Raw genomic sequence first — 13539 nt, 5'->3', positions numbered from 1 at the left:
TATTTCCTAAATGGTGGTAACAACCTTAGCCTTAGTTGTTGACTAGGCCCTGTGATCTTTGTTTCTTAAAATTTTAAATTCTATTCAGAAGTTCTCTTTGGTCCCTTTGGCTTCCAATAAGGACATGGTTTCTAGGCCCAGTCATTTTTGTCTTGGCTGACTGTTCAGGTCGCCTCTACAGTCTAAGTTTACTCAGTTTATCTGATGGTCAAAGGTAGGGGCTGAAGAAGAGAAGGAGTGTGTTTGTTTTCTTACAAAGGTAAATATGTTTTTCCCAAATATGGTCATTTCTATAAAACAGTTATCAATTTTAGGGAACAAATAAAATTCTGAGAAATCCCAAGGAAGAAAAAACTTTTTTTTTTGGTAGCCCTAGTTGGAAAACCTTCAAACAGTTTGTATATATTTGAAAGAAAATTAAATAACCTTTTAAAAGAATGTATATACAAATAATTTTTAAAGACGGCTTCCTGAATAACTTAAATATTTTAAGGTAATTTAAATCTTGATATCCCCCCCTAAATTGCCTGAGTTTTTCCCTAATGTATTAAGAAAGAAATTGATAACATTTATGATATGTAATATTAATAGCAAATTAATGTAAATTGATTATATTTTAAAAATTCAGACTTCATTTGTGGTTAATATTCTGAGGGAAGAGTACTATTTTATTAATCTTATAATAGGATTTCCTCTTTATTCATTATGCTTAAATGGCTGTCTTTTAATGTCCTCACATTAAAAAATATTTTCAGAGATGAGATTAAGGGCCTAAAGTTTAAGATCATTAGAGACTTGAATTACAGTTTTCTACACTTATGAGTCGGAGTATAAGATTTAGGGGGTAAATCTGGTGTAAGTGGACAGAGCTTGAAATACCTAGAGCTAATATTTGCACCTGGGAAAACAATTTATACAACTGACGGACATAAACTAAAACTCCCAAGATTTATTCAACAGAAGTCAACAGAAAACTCAAAGATCTTAGTGCCATAATTATTGAGGCATGTCAGTTTTTGAAAAAGAAGATCGATTAAGATTGAGAAAGATTAATCAATTGAACATAAATTATATAAAAATCAGGAAGCTTTTGCTCATGGGTTAGTAACTGTAATCGTTCATAGTGCTTTTTTGCTCAAGCCACTAAAAGATTTCATTAAAATATGTGACAATAATATGACCTTGACAGGAACCAAATATGATGTTATGGTGTTTTCCTCCCTGTATCTTTTTTCCATACTCATTGAGAAAATGGAGGCTTGTAGTCCAACAGTGATTTTGAGCATGGACTTTTGAACCACGTTGCCTATTAAGTCAGGCTTTGCTACATACTAGCTGTGTGACTTTAGGCAAGATACTTAGCCTCTCTTTCCTCAGTTTCCTCATCTGTAAAATGTGATAAGAACAGTATAATAGTTAACAGTAGTATACTTATCTCACAGAGTTCAAGGAATCAACAAGTTAATACATGTATAGCACTTAAAACTATCTCTTACATGGTGCTGAATAACTGCAGAGATCAGAATTTCGGAACTTCAGCAAATGATACACTATTCAAAAAATGGAAATAATCAAAAAAGCAACTATGTTTATCAAACATTGGCATTCTTTAGAGATTGGTAAGAATGGGTATCTGTGCTTTTTATTTATTTATTTTTAACCAAACTGCCCTCGTCTTACAGAAAACTAAAAATGATACTCTTAAAAGCTTACAATGCTCACATCTTTTACCATTAAGAGCGCTCCTTCAGAATGGTACATTTTTTAATTTGCTTGGATCCTGACTTTCTCTGTCCTGGTTTATACTGGCCCTGGTGCTTTCGACAGCATCCAGATGCCAGGATGACTACACAACAGCAGAGAAAGATGACAGAGGTGCAGAGGACCACAGGAACCAACCACGTCTTGGAAGTCACAGGTGCCCCATCAGGTGTTGTGTCTTCATTCTCAGATGTACGGTTTCTGCTGTTGTACCCTTTGGTTTTGTTCAGTAATTGTTTGCTACTGTTGAGTTGGGATGGAATAGGCATATGAGAAAGTTTTGTGTCCATAGGCACAAAGAAAGGAGAAATAGTCTTGTTATCTGGATTGTTGATGAACTCAGTACTGGCTGACACCATATTTACGTTTGTGGTAATGGAGTCCTTCAGAGAAATGAATCTTGCCCGAGAGTCTGTGGTTAATTCCTTGGAATACCTAGTATTATTTGTGGTTGCAAACAAAGCTTGATATGTGGTTGAAGATGGAGCCTCTACTGATGGTAGCATTTGGTTTATCATGGTCGTTTGTTGTTTATCTAAATACATAGCTTTTAGAATCCTTAGTCTCTCCCGTATGTTAGATGAATAACGGGTATTTAGATATGTGGGCAGTGATTGTTCAAAAACCAGCAAATCTGGATCTACACCTGAAATATAAATAAGGCATCATTTAAATTTTATTTTTAATTTAGAAGACAGGACCTTAAAGTACAGTTTGGAGAAGTCTTGGATTTTGCCACTATAAGTTATTGAACTAAGCTAATTTCAAGTTCCACCACTGCCTACTTCTGAAAGGCTTATAAACATACTAGCCACGTTTGAATTTTTCTTAACTTTCTAAGACACTTTCTGTTGCAAACGAACTTGGCTACATCACATCGTGGAGAAAACTGCCAGGGCTTTTGCGCAACAATAGCAGTATCGGGCAAGAGCTGCAGAAACAGTAACCATTTGATATGTATGACAAGTAAAGTCAAACAAAATGGGGCCTGAGAAGTGTAACTATTCAAAATTATTAGCAGAGCCCTAAATCTCATCCCTTCCCAGTGCCTGAGGGCCTTCAGTGTTCTCTCTCTTCTTGTAAAACTCCTTTCCCTCTGGCTTCAGAAACTCTGAACAGCTTTACCGTTGTCACACTGTTCCCCCTTCAGTCTCTCTTGAGCTGCTCCCACTCTCAACACACCACCACCTACTCCCTCCCTTTCCTTTCTGACTTTGTTTTGTGCCCTCTGTCATTTTGTTTCCATCCTCACTATTCTGCTTCTGGGGGTGATCAGTACTTTCCCTGTTTCCTGATTACTGTATCTCATTGCTTTGGCTTCTCTCTTGTTCTTGATACTGATGGCCACCTCTCCTTGCATTCTTCTCCCGTGACTCCCTGGACCCCAAATTCCTTTGGCACTTGATCTCAGACTGCCTGCCTCTCGTTTTTCCCTTCCTTTGTGCTCGTTCTCTCCTTGGTCCTCACTGATTGCCCGATAATCTTTAGTCTTTAGTCCTTGGTTTTCTGCTGTATTTCTCGTCATCCCATACCAACCACCCTCCCACCCCCGGCCACCAAGAGATTATCCTCATCAGCTGTCAGCACTACATTGATGGCCCTGAAATCCACATCCCCAATTTTTTCCTCTTTCTTGAGCTCTGATCTCAGTTCTGTGCTCTACTGGAGGGTTCCACCTAAACATCTCCCATCACCGCTGGCATTCTCAAAACCATCATCTGGTCTGCCTCTTTGTCTTTTTCAGCGGCATCGTCATTCTTCTGTCACCCATGCTGGACTCTGCACTGCAACGGGATTTTTGAATCCTCAGTTCTCTTCTTCTTTATCCAAAAAGTAACTAAGTGCTATCCAAGCCCTTCCCAATAGTCTAGCAACCATCCCTCCTCTTCGTTGCAACTACAGTCACCTTGTCCAGATATAACATTACCCCGACTGCATTTTCTAATCTGCATCCTACATATAATTTTCCTGGACTAAGATAACCAGACATCACTTTAATGATAGAGCTTTCTCATGAAATACCTTTGTTGGTTCCATATTTCTGACAAAGTCAAACCAAAACTCTCCTCTGTCCTTTTGTCACCTGGTGTACCCTATCCTACCCATAATTCCATTGCAGCCCCAAATGTGCCCCTATTGGAGCCACACCAGTGTTTGTGCTTTCCTGGGGTGTGATACGGAGCTCCTTATCTTGCCTCTACCTGGCCTCTTCCATGAAGCCGCCTCTGAATAATTGAGCTTTCTTTAGTCTCCCCTTCTTTTGAGCCTTTGTACTTGAGGCAGTATCACACATTTTTGTATTTAATTGTATGTCTTACACTAATTGTAAGACTTGTTGCATCAACTCGATTAGAAGGAGCTCGAGGGCAGAGATATGGCTGTAATCTCCTGCAATGTGGAGCACAGCATGGAGCGTTATGTGTTCAATAAGTACAGACTGATCAAGAAATTTACCTCCTTTGTATCGTGTTGGCAAAAATCTATTCTTTGATGTTTACCGATGTGTACCCTGAGATTATATACACGGGAAAGGACACTTAAATATGTATTTTTCTAAAGGAAAATGCAGTCGTTATCTTGGGACCAGTGCTATGCTAAGGTGGCAGTAAGTGCATTTCCCCATCCCTGACATCCATCTTTGTAGAATCCTTGTATACAGCATCAGCGAACCTCAAAACTGACATTTAGCATTTTCTTTATTTCCTAGTGAGATCCTTAACCACTACAGTAGAAATACCTATTTTGGTTCTTGCTGAAGGCTCTTGGAATAAATGAAACACAATGCTCTTGTTCAGTCACATATGATTTGTTATCTGGGATGAACTCATCCTTGCTGAATGTGCCAAATTAATGGGAATTTCCTTTTAGTTTTCTGCCCTGGAAGCCCCAAACTTTTCCAGACAGAGTTCACTGGGAAATAATGATTTAGATTCCTACATGGCTACTGCCAACCAATTTCTAAGTTATATGCCTCTACTAAAATATTACTGACATTCTTCAAAATACCTACAAAGGACATAAATCATTACCGTCTGTTATGTTGTATAAAATGGCGCTGGTTCCAGGCTCCAATATGCAGCTCTCCAGGGTTGGGCAGTGAACATGGAGGCAGTTGACATCGCCATGAACAGGATCGTGGAAGAAGACAGCCAAGTTACAGGAAACTGAAAAGGAAGCAGGCAAAGTGCATCTGCAGATGGTCTTGATTTCTGCAGCTTGATGAGCTCTGAGTAGCTTACATTTCTTTCAAGAACACTGATTAACAGTACGTTGCAGGGCTATGTTCAGGCATCTTACGGAACATTATGAACTATCGCAAATGCTTCTGTGAATATGGGAAAATGCCTCTTCAAAAGAAAATAGCTACCAATATTCTCAGTAATCTTTCACACATCCCATGCTACCCAGATTACCTGGAATCATTTCCCAGTCCCAGTATTTTATGTTCAGGAAAATCCAATTGGCTACAGAAACCTATGGGGATTTATATAGATCAGATTTCTAGATGCAATACCCTCTCAGAATACTAAGGCACTGAAGTTCAACAGACAGAGAAAGAGGAAAAAAATAGACAGCCTGTAACAGAAGGGGGAGTGATAGGAAGGGCAAAAACAGTAATGACCCGTGTTGTTGGGAGCGGCCCAGGTGGCGTAAAGGCAGCAGGGTGGGTGAACATTACCTTGACCCCGACTGCAGGTGTGTGCTAGCCCCAGGCTGCAAAGCCATGTCCAGTGAAAAGCTGATCCGTGTCATTCAGAGAGGAAGGGAGTAGACAGACAAGGTGGTTAGCATTTGGGATTCGAGCGGGGAGGGGCTCATCACTTGTCTTGCCGGCTCCCCTTTTCTAAGTAGATTTGCTCCATAAAAGATACCGTGTTATTTCTGGAAGGTCAGATTTGTTGAACGCAAATCTTCAGTCTGTAAGTGCAGCACAGATTTTCCTCCTGCTATAGTGTAGTAGGAACCATGTGATGGGAAATATTCATTGGCCCAAAGGTATCAGCTTCTTTAATAAAATGAGATTACGGAGGGAGAGTGTAGGATTACCAGACCTCCGAGTGTGCCTACAGCTGCTGTGGAATTGCCAGCAGAACCTGCTCTGCTTCTGTGTAAGGTTAACTGCGGGGGTTACGTCTCCCCTATTACTTCTGGGACACCCCATGTTTCTACACTTTATTTTTCCAGAAGGAGAAAGAATAGGACTAAAGTCAATTAATAATACATTGCTAATACATTATAGATGACAAATACATTCCCTGAGGACTGTGCTGTAAAGTTTAAGGAAAAGGAAGAAAGATTATTCAAATTTAGACATCTACATTTCTGATAAGAAAGTAGTGGATGCTGTAGGGAGCAATTTTTCAAGATCTTTTACATTCTTCATGCATATTTCAGAGTCCCAGCTCTGAGTAGGTTAGCTATTGCAGGATTGTGCATTTTAAAGTTCTGGCTTCTAGGTAAAAACTGGGATGTGTGTTCATGCCTTTTCTTCTTCTGGAGAAAGAAAGCCACAACTTGGAAGCCACAGAGGCTCTAAAATCCTGGAGTTCTACTGGATGCTTTTAGTATCCCCAGAAGTCCAGAGGCCACAGCTTCCCTGGTGTGGAGAGTCAGGTAAATTCATGCCACGGGAAAATGCTGAAAAGGTATCACCCCTCCCTCATCTCCTCTCAGGTAAGGCTTCTGGGGTTACAAGCATCTGAAAGCAGAATATCTAGATTTGCTACCTTTTCCAAAATTTCCCTTTAATAAATTAATTGCTCTCTCTGTGCCTGATTAACTTATGAGGGCTGAGCCTGTGACAACTTCTCACACTGTGGTCTCTTGACAGTCGGTTTAGACTCTCCAAGGAGCTCCAATTTGCATCCCAGAAATCTTACATGGATAATTGGATAGGAGGCATTGGCAATTAATGTCGGTAAGAAATCATGGGAAGAAAGTGTGGAACAACAAGAGAATTATTTTAAAGTGCTGTGTTGCTTTTGTTGTTTCTTTCCAAGTAGCTTTCACATCTTGGAAAAATGAAAAATAAATGAAGTCTTTAATCAAATGCAACTTGAAATTCTGCAACAATGAAATGTTTTCCTAGTTATAGGCCTTGATTATATTATATGAATGATATTTAACCCTGAATCCAGATTTCAGACCAAAAAAATAAAAATTCTGTTAGGATATTTTGAAAACTAACTTTCTCTCTCTCTCTTTCATTCTCTCTCTCTTTCTCTCTCTCTCTCTCTCTCTCTCTCTCTCTCTCTCCCTCCTTTCCTTTCCTTTCCTCTTTTTCTAGTTGACATATATTTCCCTATTTCTTTCAAAACATGAATCACAATCTAAATTCCTGTTCAGTACATCCCCACACTTGGTCAACCCAAGCAAGCACATTTCAAAAGTGTGATACGATACCAATATCACCAAAAGAACCTTGAAAAGGAAATATTTTTGAAATCATATATGCTATATTCTGGGCTATAGAAATATTGTTAGCCAGCCCTCAAGGCAATATTTTCATTTAGCACTTTAGTGAAGAGAAGAGGTTCTCTGATACCTGTAGGTTCATAGCCTCCCGGGTCATTACTAGATTTGTAAATGGAGCCTGCACTGGCCCCAGCTGCAAAATCAGTCTCAGTGTCTCTCCCTCTCTGCCCACTGCCTCATCCCAGGGCATCTTCTCTAGTCCTCGTCAACTGTTCACTGCACCCTCTGCCTAAGGGTCCTTTCTTAGGTCCTCATTTTGGAAGTTTCCCCTGATTTTTGCTCAGGTCTATCATCGACACTTACCATCCTTCCTAAGACAGCAGCTCCGACTGCACTTCTGACCAGTGCTTTCGGAATAATACTTCAAGAACTGGGCCCCCAGCTTCTGAGACTCCTCCAGGTCAATTAGGAGACCTGGGAAGCGTCGGATCCAGCAGTCTCTGTAAAACACAGTGGGTGAGCAGAGAGAGTCTGAGGTCCACCCCATGCTTAAGAGCAAAATCACGTCTGCTGCCACGACCACCACATGCATTTCCCTGGGATGAAGACTCGGCAATAAGTCTGATGACCAGACAGACGCTGAAGCTGACCATCAGGGTTTAGAATGGCTTCTGGAACTTCAGGGCTGTTGCTAAGGGAGGAGGCTCCCTTGGAACTCTGTGAAGGGTCACTTTCTAGAAAAATGAAGCGACTCTTTGACTGCACGTTGATTTTTCTTTTGTTTCTTCCCAGTTGCATCCCAGGTGAACATTTGACTTGCTGCTGTTGATGCTGAGCGCTTTCCAGGCCATTTCAATACTCTGTCCTTTAGCCTTTGGAAGACGTAGATTCTTTCCTCTGCTTTTATTCTTTCTGTGAAAGTGAAGTCACAGACACCTTTTACTAAGTAAATATAAAGGCAAGTTGAAATCCTAGCCAAGAGTCTTTCTGAGGAAAACAATAGTTTAGTCACTTGATGTCAGATAAAGGAAGGATCCATTTCACCAGAAACAAGACATCATTTTGTCAGGACACTTCTGTAAAGTTTTTTAAGAAGCTTGTAACTGCAGGGTTTTTTTTTTTCAATTATCTTTTTTTCTTTGATTTGAAGTTCTAATATTCAGGTTCACTAGAAAACTAGTTTGAGCATGGGTTTAAATTCTTTGTTTTTACAAAAAAAAAATCGAAAGTAAATGAAAACTGAAAATGAAATAAAAAATTTTAAATTTGCAGTGATTTTGAAAACACTGAATATGAATCCTGGTCACTTCTTGGTGCCAGGCATTTTTTGCAAAGGTCAGCCGCAAGGTTTTTAAAAAGAAGATTAAAGATCCAGCCAAAAGAATATCCTTATAATGTAGATGGAGCACAACACCCATTAAAGTGTATTTTGTTCAATCAAGACTAAAAAGCATAATTGAAAATTGTGATGAATTTCAAACTGGGGGTTGCCTAATCTGTTTTCTGATATTTATGTTTTCAAGTTACAAAGAAGTCTTTGGGAAGCACAAACATAAAGGCATCTCTGAAGCAGATGTAGTTACAAGAAATGTGCATTAGGGAAATAGTTTAAATTTCTACATATTAATAAAGTTACTTCCACTGCAACGCCAAAATATTTGAAAAAAAATATTAAAGACAGTGAAAATGTCTTCCTCTGTGAAGACTGTGTGTTCCATATCCCATACATTCCAAGATGAAATTAGTTCAAAGCATGGAACTGTTGCTTTTTTGTATCCATTTTTATACAAAGCATTAGTGGTAATTAGTTTGGGGCATAAAGTACCATACTGCTTTAAAAAAAAAAAAAAAGATGAAACTTTTTCTGTCTTGTGATCTGTTTCTCTTATACTTTTTTGCACACTCACTTGACACAAAAATGTTAACATTCTTTGAACTTTCATCTCTTCACCTGTCTACTAATAATTTTAATAATCATATCTTTTGATTTTTAGAAGCATAGTATTAACGATTGATAATAAAGAGGATGACAGTCAAAAGACAGAATAACTTAAACAAAATTTCACTTTCTTCTGAGCAAAAATTATATCATGGACTAACACCTAACCTTCCATAAGCCACATAAAATGCACTAAAAATAAAAAACATTTTATTCTAAAGAACTTCTCTTAGAAAGCAAGTTTCAGTTGCTTACCTGCAAGCAATCTGACTGTTTCATCTGTTCAGAGGAAAGAGGGAAGAGAGGTTTCCTAAAGGCAAAACAGGAGACAGATGAGGAACAAAAGAGTACTCCCTGTTTTACCATGAGGTTCCATAGCTATTTTGATTAGTTCATGCCCTGGGGACATAAACCGGAAAGTCAACTTTCTAACCTTCTAACCTCCACATCTTTCAGTCGCATTAAATGTGGTTTCTTTCCTGTGATATATAATTCCTTGAAGTTCTCATGTTCCCTGCAGGGATAATGGAACAATCCACAGTTGTTTAATCCTTTTGCTGTCAGATGATGTTCAAGGGGAGACCAAAGTTGCATTTTAAAGAATCTACAAGTTCCAATGTAAAAGCAGGCTCTAAAATTTTTTAAATAAATTTTGGGGTGATTGATAAACATTGAGTCTGGAAACAGGTAACTTCTTGGAGCTGGGTATTTTGAAAAGGAGAGATTAAAAACTGAACAGCAGGGACAGGACTTCAACTAACTGAGATGTGGAGCAGAAACATCCCCGCATGAGCCTGATTCAGTAGCTCCGGTGTGGGAACCAGAATTCTTATTTTTATAAAAAGTGTCTCAGGTGATTTCCTAAAATGTTTGGAAAACACTGAAATAGGTGACTGAAATAAGTGAAAGTTTTGCCTACATGAAATGCTCAGCCTGAATGAAATAGAATCATTTTAAGAACTGTGCTACTTTAAACTCATTTAAATTGCCCCCATGCTTTAATGAAAGCAAGATATTTCACTTTTGCTTATTAAAAAAACAAAAAAGAAACAAAGTTGATTTAGAAGTATTGGAGGGACTAAAAAATAGAGATAAACAATTTTTAAGTGGTAGTGAAGTAATAGCATAAGTTTCCTAAATTCAAAAGATTAAAAATTGTAGTATTTACTTAACATTTTCATTTCATCAGTTCATAAAATTGGTGGACATCATTTTGTAAAATGGGGCCTGAGAAATTGGAATATATCACTAATTATTAAATTGACATGCATTCACTTAAAAAACCCAAACCATACCGAACAGTACAATAAGAAATAATAACCATTCAAGATGATACTTATATACAATTTAAAAAAAAGTAAATTTCCAAAAAATTTTACAAAAATCTAAACTTGTAATAGATCTATGGTATTTCATTCTATCCATGTACCAAAATTTACTCTGAGCCTTAGCTGTAAAAGAGTATTAAAATAGATTATAATCTACGGAGAGCACTTACAACATGTAATAAACTTTCAATAAATGTTAGCTACTCCTAACATTATACATTATTTCTCTTTTCTTTTTTTTCTTTCTTTTTTTTTTTTTTTTTTTTTGCGGTACGCGGGCCTCTCACTGTTGTGGCCTCTCCCGTTGCAGAGCACAGGCTCCGGACGCGCAGGCTCAGCGGCCATGGCTCACGGGCCCAGGCGCCCCGCGGCATGTGGGATCTTCCCGGACCGGGGCACGAACCCGTGTCCCTTGCATCGGCAGGCGGACTCTCAACCACTGCGCCACCAGGGAGGCCCTGTTTTTCGATTTTTTTATTATTCAAAGCAACACTGTGACAAACATCTTGTACTTTGATTTTTTTCTATTCTAGGTCAACAGGTATACCTTCCATAAAAATTCTTGAAGAAATAGCCTAACTGTGTTTGACCATTACTTTAGGCTTTTGTAAAACAGATCATGATGTGTTTGAAGTGAATCATGGTGCCACAAAGGCCACTCTTTATTATTCATTAATCAGTGGATAACTATAAAAGTATACCTCCAGCTATAGACAAGCAACATTTTCATGAAGCTTAAAAATAATTTTAGGTCTTTTGTAAATAAAGTTTGTCTTGCTTTGACTTTGCATTTCTAGCTTAACAGAAAACTTACTTTGTGAGTTATTAAAATGACTTGATCTTTAAGAGGCTTTCAATTCTAAATGACCTTGTGTCAGGGGCCAAAAAGCTTACAGGATCAGTGCCCAGTACTGTCAAGCTGACACCCCAGATTACCTGCCTAAGATCGGCTCCGATAATATTACTGTCTGTGAATTGCCTTTCTAATGCACGTGATTTTTTTTTTTTTTTTTGGTCTGTTTTTAAAAAGCAAGAAAATACCAGTCTGAGGCATATCTATGATGGCTGGGAAACAAAAGCATCCACTGGTGAAAGATTCTAAAGGGACCGAGGAGAGACTAAGAGCCTGTTCTTCGCTGCCCCACTGAATCTGGCACTGTTGCTGATGGAGGGACAAATAAATCCCAGGTCCAAGACTCTGGCACAGGGGGCAACTTCCAGCAAAATTTCCCCAGCTAAATGCCTAATACTGGACGTGGAACATTAGAAGATGCTAAATGCATGACCACCTACCCCCAAAAAACCTTAGATATCTCCACTACATGCTCACTGAGAACAGAAGTGTGAAAGGGCCAGGTGAGAACTGAATTTTATCAGTAAGGATTTAAAGGCCAGGTGAAACAAGGTGAAAGCTAGATGTCTTTCCCAGGATTTAAGAAAATATCTTGAAAGAGGCAAGACATAGGTCCATCTTTGTTTCCTTCACTTTTCCCAGGGAGGCCAGACTCTACTAGAATTTTTTTCTATGTCTTCAAAATTTTAGTTTCTTGTTCATGGTGTATTATAAAGAAAATAAGGGATGACAACACCTCACTGTGAAGCTGGTCATTACACAGGAAGAAGTGCAAATGGAACCGAACAATGTGTTGAAAGAATTTCATGTTTTACGACATGACTTTCTTCTCTGTTTTTTAACCCTTCCCCTTCCGAACATAAAATGTTAATTAGCTTTGTAGGAGGTATCTTTTGTTTGAAATACCGGGCAATGTACTTATGAAGCAGTTACTATTTAACAACTTGTCATTCATGAAGAAAGCTAAAACTTGTTAAAAAAAAAAAAAAGTCCAAATACATATTCTCTCCCCAAGTAGAGGACTACTATTTGGTTCTCAGTCTCTGGTCTGAGAAAGTTTCCAAGCGGTTTTTGGTTAAGATAAGGGTGAACACACACACACACACACACACACACACACACACACCTCCCTCCCAACACTGTCCCTTCTTGTACTCAAAGGTAACCTAACAATTGCCGCCTACTCCCCCTTTTGAGGATTAATTCATAGCTCATGAGCGGCACAAGATCCTTATTACTTGGGGTGAGCTTTCTATTTGCAATGTTCGGTAAGAAGATGGGGAAGAAGTGTCCTTCCTTATGAAGTCCTCAGACTGCAGGCGCAGGGGTAAGGGAGGGCTAAGAGGGTGGCGAGAAAAGCCACCTCTGCAGGCAAATATGAGCAAAAGCGGCCAGACCTTTTGCCCAGAGGTAACATTCCGTGATGGCTAGTCCAACCAAACTGAAATTGGGAATGCAATGGCTGTTAGAAAATATTTAAAAGAAGGCACGTGATCTAACTTTATCTAGTTGAGTTGTACTTCTTTCTTTTAATAGCATAAAGAGAACAGGCCCCAGCAGCAAATACAAGCTCCTTTGCTTCCCAGCCCTTTCTAGCGGGGGCACCCCGTGCGCCGAGACCTGCAGAACCTGCTACCATCTGGCTGGCCCTTCTTCCTGCAAGATGGCTCCTACGCGATGACCATTCCGAAGAATCAGCTCGAGGTGCCATCTACACGCTCAGAGACGGCCCGTGTGCCTCGGCCCCCCCGGGACACGATGCCGGACTCGACAGGACTGGCGATCCCAGATGTGATGTCTTTTTGACTCCCGGACCCCGACTTATTTCATCCCTTTCCTCCCACGCCCGTTTCTTTTCCTTTTCCCTTCCCGCTGGTAAGGCGCCTTGGAAGAAAAGGCAACCGGCTTCATCCCGCCTCCCGCGCGCCCGGAGCATCGCCGCAGATCCGGCGGGCGGCAGGGTCGCGGCGCCCGGCGCGCGGGGGCGGCCGCGGGGACGCGCCTTCCTGAGGCCCGCCGCCGAGGCCCGCCACCTCCTACCCTCCGCGAAAGCCGGAGCCGGGCGGCGGGGGTCCTGCGGGCGGAAGTGAGAAGCCAGGCGTGGGAAGAGGCTGCCTGCTGGGGGCTGGGATCCCCTCCCGGCCGACGGCCCGGGACGACCCGAGCGGGGAGCGGTCGCCGCCCGGGCCTTTTCTGGCGCGGACGGAGGCCGGAGGGGCTGGGCCGCCGGTCCCGGGGGGCGA

At 40.4% G+C, this 13539-nt stretch overlaps 1 protein-coding gene and 1 long non-coding RNA gene across 2 annotated transcripts; both read right to left on the bottom strand.

Moving 5' to 3' along the window:
* Positions 1 to 1636: 1636 nt before the first annotated feature.
* MANSC4 (MANSC domain containing 4) lies at positions 1637 to 7768 on the bottom strand (the record flags this gene model as incomplete). Its single annotated transcript, XM_079714195.1, has 3 exons — positions 1637 to 2407; positions 4791 to 4925; positions 7540 to 7768. The coding sequence occupies 3 exons, from the start codon at positions 7766 to 7768 to the stop codon at positions 1734 to 1736; spliced, it is 1038 nt and encodes a 345-aa protein (XP_079570321.1). The 3' UTR covers positions 1637 to 1733.
* Positions 7769 to 7929: 161 nt separating this feature from the next.
* On the bottom strand, positions 7930 to 13476 carry LOC307059937. Its single transcript, XR_013811142.1, has 3 exons — positions 12917 to 13476; positions 9371 to 9394; positions 7930 to 8088 (listed from the first exon to the last, which is right to left on the bottom strand). It is a non-coding gene; the product is annotated as an uncharacterized lncRNA (long non-coding RNA).
* Positions 13477 to 13539: the final 63 nt, after the last annotated feature.

The sequence above is a fragment of the Hyperoodon ampullatus genome, assembly GCF_949752795.1.
Source record: "Hyperoodon ampullatus genome assembly, chromosome: 11".
NCBI lineage: Eukaryota > Metazoa > Chordata > Mammalia > Artiodactyla > Ziphiidae > Hyperoodon > Hyperoodon ampullatus.
Note: the sequence above shows the minus strand (reverse complement) of the source record. Positions and strands in the feature narration are given on the sequence as shown.